At 45.1% G+C, this 12223-nt stretch overlaps 1 protein-coding gene across 1 annotated transcript in view; it reads left to right on the top strand.

The window, feature by feature from the left end:
• Nucleotides 1-1615: 1615 nt before the first annotated feature.
• Nucleotides 1616-12223, top strand: part of ATRN (attractin) — a 164788-nt gene continuing 154180 nt past the window's right edge. Inside the window, 2 exon segments of the mRNA XM_018558854.1 lie at nucleotides 1616-1620; nucleotides 11158-11241. Of these exon segments, the coding sequence (XP_018414356.1) occupies nucleotides 1619-1620; nucleotides 11158-11241 (86 nt within the window). The 5' untranslated portion in view covers nucleotides 1616-1618.

The raw sequence follows: 12223 nt of genomic DNA, 5'->3' as shown, positions 1-12223 counted from the left end.
ACTATGAGGTGAGTGCTTTTCACTCACCTCGTAGTTCTAGCCGACCTGTGACAATGAGACTGTCACAGGTCGGCTCAGTAGATCGGGAGGTGAGCGAACATATACCCATTGTTCGCTCACCTCTCGATCCTGTCACGGCTCTCTGCTGTGACAGGGGAGGGGCTGGATTCCCCACTCCCCGCTCCGATCCGCCAGCGCTGACTGGCGGAACGGACGGGGGAGGGGGCGGGTACAGCTGGCTCTGCCTCTAGATAGGCAGAGCCAGCTGTCACTCACGCAGCTGGGCGGATCTCGACATTGAGCTTAGGGTAACGGGAGGACGCTAGTTTGTATCCTCCCGTTAACCTAAGGAGAACTATGGGGAAAAGCCCTGAACTCATAGTTCTCCTTTTAACTGATACTGATTAAATAATTTGTGGATATCAGCCCAGATTATTGGTAGATCCGAATTGGTCAAATCTAGTGAGTTCTAGATGACTTGAGTAAATAGCTGGGGTACATGTTTGCAGTTTTACAAACATAGCCCCGCCCCTGAGCAGCCCACTTAGCAGTCAGATGTGCACCCCTGAGGGCTGTGTATGTCCTTACATTTTATGTTGGTTTGGGCCGTTGTTATAAAGATAACGTACTCTTTTCTACTATGATCAGATAAGATCTGCAGCATTCTTCTCTTTAGTGTTGTTTGGTTGGATATTGACCATTTTATGACACAGCGACATTGTGATATGTTTGTGACGCACGTTTGGTGTACTTATAGCTGGTTTTACAATTCATAATCAGCTGTACAATGTTGAACTGTTTGAATGTATAGGCCTTTCACAAATGTCAGTATTTATTGGACGTGTCGAAATGGAATCTGTGGCAGTAACAAAGGTTTTTTTTTTTGTAAACAAATCAGCGTGTTCGTGTGCAAAACCGGCAAGGACAAGGAAATCTTCCCATCAGAGACATGGCAATAAACTCCACTATCTAACCCTTTACCACTCTCGTAATCTATTATAATTGCAGTGTATCATAGCATGGAAACTGATTAAAATGAGTGATCTATATACACTGCCTGTCCAGAAATAAGTCACACTTTATTATTTCGTTGGACCTCTGTTAGCTTTGATTACGGCACACATTCGCCTTGGCATTTCAATAAGCTAATGCAATGCCACAACATTTATTTCCATCCAGAGTCGCAGATCTCGTAGTGATGATGGGAGAGTCGGACCTCTGCGTAAAGTCTCCTCCAGCACATCCCAAATATTGTCAATGGGGTTAAGGTCTGGAGTCTGTGGTGGCCAATCCATGTGTGACGATGATGTCTCATGCTCCCTGAACCACTCTTTCACAATCTGAGTCCCATGAATCCTGACATTGTCATCTTGGAATATGCCCAATGTGCCATCAGGGAAGAAATAATCCTGTTAAAGGAGATGTAAAGTCCCATCATAGCCTCTCCTTTTATAACATCAGCATTGTAATCGGAATACATAGAGTTCTTTCTGATGATGCAATCAAAGCTTACTTTAAAAATCCCTTTTATGTAGTGAGCGCTGCCTTCTGTCTGCCCATCACTTCCACCAACTCCCTGGATTCCCAGTGTGATTTGCATCCCTTTTCCTGCTGCTTGATGTGATGCAATCTCCATTTCTCAAAATACATATCCCATCATGCTTTGCTTCCAGCAAGCAATGATGATGCTACACTGTTCAGACGTTGAGCTGCAGTTCAGAAGGCAGGCTCCCTGAGAGTGGTGACACCAGGCAGTGCATATTCACAGGGCTGAGTAAAATTGTGTCACTGCACTGAGGAAGTACATACTATGGGCATCTTCAGTAAGATTGCAGACATTATTATTATTATACAGGATTTATATAGCGCCAACAGTTTGTGCAGCGCTTTACAATATAAGGAAGTCATTAAAGACAAGGTGGTAAGGAGGGTCCTGCTCATGAGGGCTTACAATCTAAAAGGGAGGGGCAAGTGATACATGAGGAGGTAGCTGTGTGGGGATGAATTGTTTGAGAACGTGATGGTTCAGTGGTTAGGTTGAGATGGAATAGGCTTCTAGTTTAATATGGTTAATAGGAGGGGAATAATGCTTGTGGAAATTCAACATAAAAATACAGATTTATTTAAAGTGTTAGATGGGTCTGCAACCAACTAATCTATTAATAGATAATGAGAATAGTTACCAACTATTCTCATTATTGATTAGTTGGTGTGGAACCCCTAGTTCTCTCCTCCATGCTGGGAACCGGTGTTTTATAGGCTCTGCATTCCCTCCGATCCACACTGCTCCCAGCGGGGAATGGAGGGGACACAGACCCCTGGAACCGGAGCCCACTGGTGAGGAGAGCTCCCCAAACCTACCCCCCCTTCAGGCCCCTCCTCTGCTGATTGACAGCAGGCAATGGGAGGGTGCAATAGCCAGCCTGCTATTGGCTATTGTAATGTGAAATCGCCACCAGCCCACTGCTTGCTGTTTACATTCAGCTTCCGTCTGCGGAATCCTGCCACCGGCTGCTGTCATTCCCCTGCTGAAGCTATTCAAGCGCCATGTGCGATTGCACAAAACAGAGGCTGTGAGCTGTCAGAATACAAAAGAAACAGCGTGGATTCTCCATCAACATGCTCGTAGCGTTGATGGGTTATCTGTTCTATCTTTTCGTTCAGCCCGTAGAGCATTCAATGGCCAGCTAAAGTTGCATGTAATGAATTAGCTCAGCATGTTGTCTGTGACCCGGGTGTCAGCCGTTTTAGGCAGGGGCGAGGAGTATGCACGAAGTGCTCCTTTTTGATGAGCTTTGGGCTTGCCACATTTTGCAGTTGATGAATGAAGCAGCGATCTCTCCTCATTTGCATTTTCTATTGTGTCTGTGTTGCTTGTTGCTGTCTTCCTCTGTGGCTCTTTCAGCATGGCTGACCACCAAAGCTAGAAAGCATTTAGTCTCTGACACCACGGTGTTAATTGACCATCTTGTGTTTACCTTGCCTTATAAACAGAAGCAAATGTTTAACTGCTACTGTGAATATGTTGCAGGCCCTCACTGGTGTTTGTCTCCTCTAATTATTGTTTCTAAGAACCTTACGAGTGTGGACACCAATTTTTGTTTAACCTCCTGCCGCCCGCCCGTTGAGAAAAAAACGGACGACAGACTCACATTCGCGGGTTGCTGTCATTAGACAGCATTTTTTTCTTGCTCGCGCGCTAGGGAAATCCGCCCGTGCTTTACAGCAGTTACTAGAGACCCCTAATGTCTCCATAAAGAGGACCTGTCAGTGTGATTGGGCTATTATATAGGGGGATTTCTATCCCCCTATGTAATAGCAATAACAATCAGTGTAAAAAATAAATATAAATAAAAAAAGTTTACAAAAATAAGTTGCATATAAAAAAGTAAAAAAAACACCAAATTTTTAAGTCCCCCCCACGTTTACGCACATATAAACGTAAATATGCGCCAGCCCGCAAAAACGACAATTGCGCTACACATGTTGCATATCGCCGCGAACATCGCAATGAGAGCAAGAATTTTAGGGCCATCAATCACTGATAACATGAAACTGATGAGCTGTAAGAGCTTTTAAAGCATCGCCTATGGTCAATTTTGGGTATTGTAGTTTTTTGAGGTTTCGCGCACGCGCGCAATTTTAAGGCTTGACATGGTGTCTTTTTACCCGACGTGACCCCGTCTTTTATATTTTACCAAAAAATTGGGTAATAAATGTTTTATAATTTAAATAAGGGAAACACTTTTTTTTAAATTTTCTGTAATTTTTCCGTAATATAGTAAAAAATAAAAACCCCAGTGGTGATTAAATACCACCAAAAGAAAGCTCCATCTGTCCTCAAAAAAATGGTATAAAATGAATTTCAGTACAGCGCTGCATGACGGAATAAACATTTGCCAAAATACCGCAGCGCTGAATACTGAAAAATGGCCTGGCCAGGAAGGGGGGTTTAACACCGCGGACTTCAAGTGGTTAAACAGTTAAAGTGCACCTGTGCCCAGACTATGGACAAAAAAGGTTTTACTTACAGTCTGGCTTTCTCCCCCAACACTCCACTGACATCGTCCTCCAAAAACTCACTAATGACTTACTAACAGCTAAAAACGACGGCCACTATTCCTTACTCTTGCTATTAGACCTTTCTGCTGCTTTTGACACTGTTGACCACCCGCTCCTCCTCAAAAAACTCCACTCGCTTGGCCTCCAAGACTGTGCTCTCATGGTTCTCCTCCTACTTATCCAAGCGCTCCTCTAGTGTCACCTACAAATCTAACTCCTCCCCTCCTCTTCATCTTCTTGTAGAGGTCCCCCAAGGCTCTGTCCTTTCACCCCTTCTGTTCTCTATCTACACCTCCTCTCTTGGTCAGTTGATAGCCCTGCATGGCTTCCAATATTGTCTCTATGCTGATGAGACACAAATATATCTCTCCACAACTCACCCCCTCGGTGTCCTTCTGGGCCACTAATTCCTTTCTCCCCCGTGCACTTTCCCCCAACTTTTCCATTGCTCCCCCATGACAAGATGCTAGGTGTGATACTTGACTCGACCTCACCTTTTTTCACCACTTCCAATCACTATCCAAATCCTGCCGCCTTCACCTTTAACATCTCCAAAAGACGCTCCTTCCTCACCAAAGAAACTACAAAGCTACTCATCCACTCGTCATCTCTCGTCATGACTACTGCAACTCCCTCCTCATTGGCCTACCTCTACATAGGCCCCTCCCCCTTCAGTTTCCATGAATGCTGCTGCCACACTCATCCACCTAAACAACCTCTCTGTGTCTGCAACCATCCTCTGCCAATCCCTGCACTGACAGCCAATAGCCCCCCTCTGCCAATCCATCCACTGGCTTCCATCACCCACCCCCTCTGCCAATCCCTGCACTGGCTTCCAATCACCCAGAGGATAACATTCAAAATATTAACCACTTAGAGAGCCATTCACAACTCTGCCCCAGGTTATATCTCCAACATCGTTTCAAAGAATCGCCGTTCCTTTCCCCCCCCGCTCTTCCCAAGACCTCTTGCTCTCCAACTCCATCAACTCCTCCCATGCTCACCCTCAGGACTTCTCTAGAATGTCTCCCATTCTCTTGAACGCCTTACCGATGACTCCTTACAGATTTTAACCTGTTTGGCTATCTCCAATTCTGACTGCCTTTAGGCATTCCCTTAAGACTCATCTCTTCAGGGAAGCCTATCCCACCTCAACCTAACCACTCAGCCATCACGTTCTCAAACAATTCATCCCCACACAGCTACCTCCTCATGTATCACCTCCCTTTTAGATTGTAAACCCTCATGGGCAGGGCCCTCCTTACCATCTTGTCCTGACTTGTATTGTAACAGTAATGTCTTTCTTATATTGTAAAGCGCTGCGCAAACTGTTGGCGCTATATCAATCTTGTATTATAATAATTTGTAACAAGCAGTAAAAGAGATTTGAAGCGCTCACTAACCTCTGCAGCTGCTTTTACTGTGAAGTAATTCATCCTCAAAGATCACAGCAGCAGCTCTGAAGTCAGATTTTAGTTGGTTTCTAAGTCTCACCATGTACCTTATGATTTGAGTGTAGAATCCCTGCACCTTTCTGAACATGTTTCATGTTATACATATATTCAGATTGTGTGGTTCTTTTTCCTGCATGCTGCAGTTATTTTAATTTGGCTCCGCTGTGCGTGGCTCCACCGACACAGCTGTACATCAATTCTCCTTTGACCAGATTTGTAAGTGGATAAACGACAAGTGCCATCAGCTCCTGCAGCTGTTCTCAATGGAATACAAGTGTGGGGATCTCACCGTACTTGTCGTCCATTCAATCTCCTCCCTGTCCATGTTACTGAATGTCCATACCGAGGTACAAACGTGGTCGAGAGGAAGAGTCTGCAGGGGCCAGAGGTGTGCACACTCAATACACTGACCGGTGTGCATGAACAGAAGACACGAGAGCCGCATTCCAAATCTGACAAGTCTTTTATTGACCGCAAATAAGCTCTTATTGAGTGAAACGCGTCAAAGGAAGAGCCCAGGTGGTCTGATTCGTACCTGTGGATCAATAACTGTAAACAGCGGCTCAGCAATTTGGAGTGTGGCTCTTATTCGTGTGTCTCGGAGAAGGGGGGTGTGGGGGGGCAGCACCCTCATTTTGGAGTGCTAGGAACACATACCTGAAGCTGAGCAATAGTCTCTCTTTTTGTCACTTACATGTATACTGCTTTATGACAAATTGCCTTTAAGGAAATAGAATTCTTCACATAGCAACTTGTTTCAGGCTGGGTGCACAGATATGTGATTGGATTGCCTCTAGCAACCACATTCCGGGGATTGTTTTTCCTCTACAGGTTAGCGCAGCTTTGTCATTCTAAAAGAAAGTTCTGTTCTTTTTATTTTTTTACATTTTTTTAACAACATAAATCCACCAAGATACAAACAGTTTTATGTCATAAAAACAAAACTGAATAAGGTATAATGAAAAGGAAAAGGATATGACAACTTACAAAGGTCTTAATAAAATAAACAACATATCCGGTTTCAAAAGAGACTATGAACAAGAACTTTAACATTCATCTGGGAATTAATTATGTAATGAACTTGAGTAATATTTGGTGGAGCTTTCTTTCTCTTTCTCTCTGTTTCGTTCTCTCTTTCTCTTCTTTCTCTTCTTTCTTTCTCTTTCTCTCTGTTTCGTTCTCTCTTTCTCTTCTTTCTTTCTCTTTCTTTCTTTCTCTCTTTTTCTTTCTCTCTTTCTCTCGCTCTTTCTCTCTCGCTCTTTCTCTCTCGCTCTTTCTCTCTTTCTCTCTCGCTCTTTCTCTCTCGCTCTTTCTCTCTCGCTCTTTCTCTCTTTCTCTTTCTCTCTCGCTCTTTCTCTCTCGCTCTTTCTCTCTCGCTCTTTCTCGCTCTCGCTCTTTCTCGCTCTCGCTCTCTCGCTCTCGCTCTCGCTCTCGCTCTCGCTCTCGCTCTCTCGGCTCTCGCTCTTGCTCTCTCGCTCTTGCTCTCTCTCTCGCTCTTGCTCTCTCTCTCGCTCTTGCTCTCTCTCTCGCTCTTGCTCTCTCTCTCGCTCTTGCTCTCTCTCTCGCTCTTGCTCTCGCTCGCGCTCTCGCTCTCGCTCGCGCTCTCTCTCGCTCTTGCGCTCTCTCTCGCTCTTGCGCTCTCTCTCGCTCTTGCGCTCTCTCTCTCTCTCGCTCTTGCGCTCTCTCTCTCTCTCGCTCGCTCTCTCTCGCTCTTGCGCTCTCTCTCGCTCTTGCGCTCTCTCTCTCTCTCGCTCGCTCTCTCTCGCTCTTGCGCTCTCTCTCGCTCTTGCTCTCGCTCTCGCTCTTGCTCTCTCTCTCGCTCTTGCTCTCTCTCTCTCGCTCTTGCTCTCTCGCTCTCTCTCTCGCTCTTGCTCTCTCTCTCGCTCTTGCTCTCTCTCTCGCTCTTGCTCCCTCGCTCTTGCTCCCTCGCTCTTGCTCCCTCGCTCTTGCTCCCTCGCTCTTGCTCCCTCGCTCTTGCTCCCTCGCTCTTGCTCCCTCGCTCTTGCTCCCTCGCTCGTGCTCCCTCGCTCTTGCTCCCTCGCTCGCTCTTTCTCGCTCTTTCTCGCTCTTTCTCGCTCTTGCTCGCTCTTGCTCGCTCTCTCTCGCTCTCGCTCGCTCTCGCTCGCTCTATATTTATTTCAAATTAAGTTCTTCATATACGACAGATATAAAAATACAGCACAAGATGTTAGTATGCTGCGGTGGAGGGTTAGGAGACAGCGGCTACATTATTTTCGGGGTGTTTTAACCATTGATTTAGACCTGTCATTGCTGCTAGTCAGTTTTAAGTTAATATTAACTAAAAAACACAGAAGGGCGCAATAACCTGAGTGTTTGTGTATGCTCGCAAAGGCAAAAAAATGTCACTTACATTAGTGTCCAAGGACTGGAAGAAAAGGAGGCCTCTGGTAAGGACCGAGCGGTCCAAGAAGAGAGCCTTCACTGGGCGGGTGCCCAACAGGGCAAAGCCCGCCCAAGCGAGCGAGTGGCTGGAACCGGAGGGAGAAGGGAAGCCGGAGGTCCGTCCGCGTCCCTTCTGTGTTTGCGGGAGATTAATGCAGTGTGAGTGGGACTCAGCGGAGTGCAGTCATACTCAGCGGCTGTGGGACGCTTCCGTAATTGGAAGTAAACGCCATAGGTAGGATGAGTTTTGTGCCATTACCTGCATGTACAGTATGCACAGCTTACTTGCAAATTATGGCACAAACCTACCACCTTCTCTGCTGACTCTATTGATGACTGGTCCAGGCACCTGTCACCGCTGCATTCTCCCCCACCATGATCTATAGTGCCGATTCATCTGTGGTGCCCCCCTTCGGCCATTGGCTGCCCAGAGATAATGTAGCATCTGCACATGTGCACAGGAGTTACATTGCCCTCTGGTACCTGGCCCATTCACATGTTTGAATTGCAATGTGTAACTGTCTTGAGGATGAAGGTGCATTACTGCACACCCCTGTGTTTGTTATATGTTTATGTCACATGCAGCCCATAATTGAGTCAAAGGCTCCTATATGCAGAAGGCATTGTTACAAATCAGTGAACGGCCTAGGGGACTGTGTGACTCCGTCCAATTAGAATGTTAAGTGCCTTTTGTGTGAATGAGGGTTAGGTTTCCTTTAGCGTGAATGTTGGCTTTTGTTACAGCTACAGTTACCATACGCCTGTAAAAGCCAACTTGTCACTAGTGATTGCCCCTCTCCAACTTGAGTAGGTTGTGTCCCGTGAACATCTGAGAGGGAATGGTAATGTACCAGCTTGGCTTCCTTTTTATGTGGTTATACTGTAGACCACAACAGAATAACATTATTTCCTTCATGTTGCACTGAAAGATTGCTCTGTGTTTTACAAGGTGCTTTGAGATATTATGAAACCATTCCATTGTACGTCAGTGTGCAGCAGTGTACATGCCGTATGTTCATTCGGAGTTCATAGTTCAAAGCACTTCAATCTGAGAGTGTATTTTCATTATGTGCACAGTACTTTTAGTGAGCGTATGCATGTTTAGAAGATGTCATTTATACATTTGATAGAACTATATAGATTGTTCTCTACCCAAAGCAAATTTACTATACATTTCCACCTTTTGGCTGACGCGGACAACCATTTATTTCTCTGAACACTGGTGACATCATTGAGAATGTAGACTATCCATTCACCCGAGACCGGTGACATCACTGAGAATGCATCCTATCTATTCACTAGAGACCGGTGACATCACTGAGAATGTAGACTACCCATTCACTAGAGACCAGTGACATCACTGAGAATGCAGTCTATCCATTCACTAGAGATCGGTGACATCACTGAGAATGCAGCCTATCCATGCACTAGAGACCGGTGACATCACTGAGAATGCAGCCTATCCATTCACTAGAGACCGGTGACATCACTGAGAATGCAGTCTATCCATGCACTAGAGACCGGTGACATCACTGAGAATGTAGACTATCCATTCACTAGAGACCGGTGACATCACTGAGAATGCGGCCTATCCATTCACTAGAGACCGGTGACATCACTGAGAATGTGACCTTCCTTTACCTTTAATTTCTTAGTGATTCCTTTTAACCTTTTTTATAGTGGTATATGTTTTGGAAAGGGTTAATATTTGGGGGAGATTAGATATGATGGCTCATTTTCAGACTGATCTTGTGATCCCAGCAGCGGATGGATAACGTCTTCAGTTTTTTCTTGCATAACATTTTTTTAAAGGAAATGAATTGCCTTCCTGTATGACTTGAGTTGTGTTCCTATTTAATTATATTGTATCCAAATCTAAACATAGCCTAAAATAACGACATTTTGGAAATCTTCCTTTTGACTTCCTGCATTTTCTTGAACCTGCGCCCTGATCATGCACAGCATTTCATCCGAACAAGCAGTAGAAGTTCACCTTTTAGATAGATTTACCGATAGCATTTTTTTCAAGACCAAGTAATATTATTATTATTACATAGTATTTATATAGCGCCAACAGTTTGCGCAGTGCTTTACAATATAAGTAAGACATTACAATACAATTCAAGATAAGATGGTAAGGAGGGCCCTGCCCCTGAGGGCTTACAATCTGAAAGAGGAGGGGGAAATGATACATGAGGAGGGAGCTGTGTGCGGATTAATTATTTGAGAATGTGAAGGTTCAGTGGTTAGGTCGAGGGGGTATTGGCTTCCCTGAAGAGAGGAGTCTTTAGGGAACGCCTAAAGGCAGTCAAGGTGGGAGATAGACGGACAGGTTGGGGTAAAGAGTTCCAGAGGATGGGAGAGACTCTAGAGAAGTCCTGGGGACGAGTTTGGGAGGAGTGGACAAGGGAGCTGGAAAGCAGGAGGTCAATGGATGAGCGGAGGGGACGTTTAGGGTGATACTTTGAGACAAGGTCTGAGATATATCCGGGGGCAGAGTTGTGGATGGCTTTATAGGTGACTGTTAATATTTTGAATGTTATCCTCTGGGCGAGTGGAAGCCAGTGCAGGGATTGGCAGAGGGGGGATGCAGACACTGAGCGGTTGGTAAGGTGAATGAGTCTGGCAGCTGCATTCATGAAAGTACTACTACTTTCCCTCAGGTACTCGCCGATACCAATTACCGATACGTTTTCTGAAAGCGACATGTGACATATTTTCCTCAAACACACCGAACGAATGATTTTAGGGCAGTTTCTTTATATTTATGTGATTATTCAGCAATGGAGAATGACAGCCGTCTATGGAGGACTACAAATCTAAGCAATCCTGGCTGCGGGGCGCCCTCTCACCGGGGCTGCGGGGCGCCCTCTCACCGGGGCTGCGGGGCGCCCTCTCACCGGGGCCCCTCTATACTAGTATCGGTGCATCACTACTTTTAGACCATGTCTTATGTTAGACCAATATTTATGGTGTACCGTGAAACATGGTCACATACCCCAACCCTCGATTTCAATTTTAGTGTGCATTACTCAGTTCCCATAGCTGCGTCATCCATTCTCAGATCCATTGATAGGGATCTGTGAATGGAAAGACTTGGATTCCCATCAGAGGGGACTCATAGATCTTAAGAGCACAAGTGTGGTAACATCTCGGCACTTGTAGTCCAGATGAGACAGTGAATTGTGACTGAAGCTTTGTTGCTGATGATTAACCTGTTTTTTCTTTTTGTTTCTAGGTTAACGGGGCCGAGCGGTTTTGTGACAGACGGACCCGGGAATTATAAATATAAAACGAAGTGTACCTGGCTGATAGAAGGAAGGTAATAGGCTTAAAGTCTAACAATTTCATTCATTCAGCTGACAATTGCTTCATTTCCTTTTACTGGCCACCCTCTGTGATCCGTGTTCCAGTATTTGATCTCTCTGATCTGTAGTCATCACAAGACAAAGATGTGTTCTGAAGATGTGCGGAGAAATGTGTGTTGATTGTATCCCATCTCATCTGTTGTCTTGATTACAATATGGAATGGGAGATGGGAGGCTGACCAGCAGCAGTAATAGCAGTAAATGATGCTTCTTATGCACTCCTAGGACACCCGTGAGGAAGGTTTCATTTCTTTGGGCGGTTTCAGGAAGCTGGGGAGATGGTTTAATAGAAGCAATCGGCATCAGTATATTTAATTTTTTGCCCATTATGGGAAAAAAAAGACTTATTCAAAGACCTCCAGTATGCAATGTTTAGATATGAGCCGCCTCTGTCCCCGCTAGGGACCTTCACCCTCTTTTGGCCTGGAGACCTCTCCACAATCCCAAATTTCGCAATGTCACTGAATTGGTGCTGACACTGTCCTTCCTTCTGGAGGTTGGCTACTTGTCTTCCCCAAGGTCCCAGTGTGTGTTGTTAAATAGTCACTGCTCCAAGCTCGCTCCTGTGATGGTCTACAATCTCAATACAAATTAGTAAACTAAATGTGAGATTGTAGTCCATCATGGGAGCGAGCTTGGAGTGGTGACTACTTTACAGCTCCAAGCTCACTAAATCCTCTAATCCTCTAATGTTAAAGACCTTTCCTAGCTTATCCAAGCCACCTCTTTAGAGAATCAATGGTTTTTAGATGCTACAAAACTCATTCAAGATGACAAAGCAAGGTCCAGTTGAATGTGACTCACTATTGGTACCAGTTAATGTAATATTTTCACTTCTATCTAGGGCTGCAACTGAGCAATTATTTTCATAATTGGTTAGTTGGCCGGTTTTTTCCCCCCCCGCTTTAAGTGGATAAAAAATAAATAAGATCTATA

This window comes from Nanorana parkeri, unplaced genomic scaffold (genome assembly GCF_000935625.1).
Source record: "Nanorana parkeri isolate BGI_ZX_2015 unplaced genomic scaffold, ASM93562v1 scaffold363, whole genome shotgun sequence".
NCBI classification, from domain to species: domain Eukaryota; kingdom Metazoa; phylum Chordata; class Amphibia; order Anura; family Dicroglossidae; genus Nanorana; species Nanorana parkeri.
The sequence above is the reverse complement of the archived record's forward strand: the minus strand, read 5'-3'. Positions and strand labels throughout refer to the sequence as shown.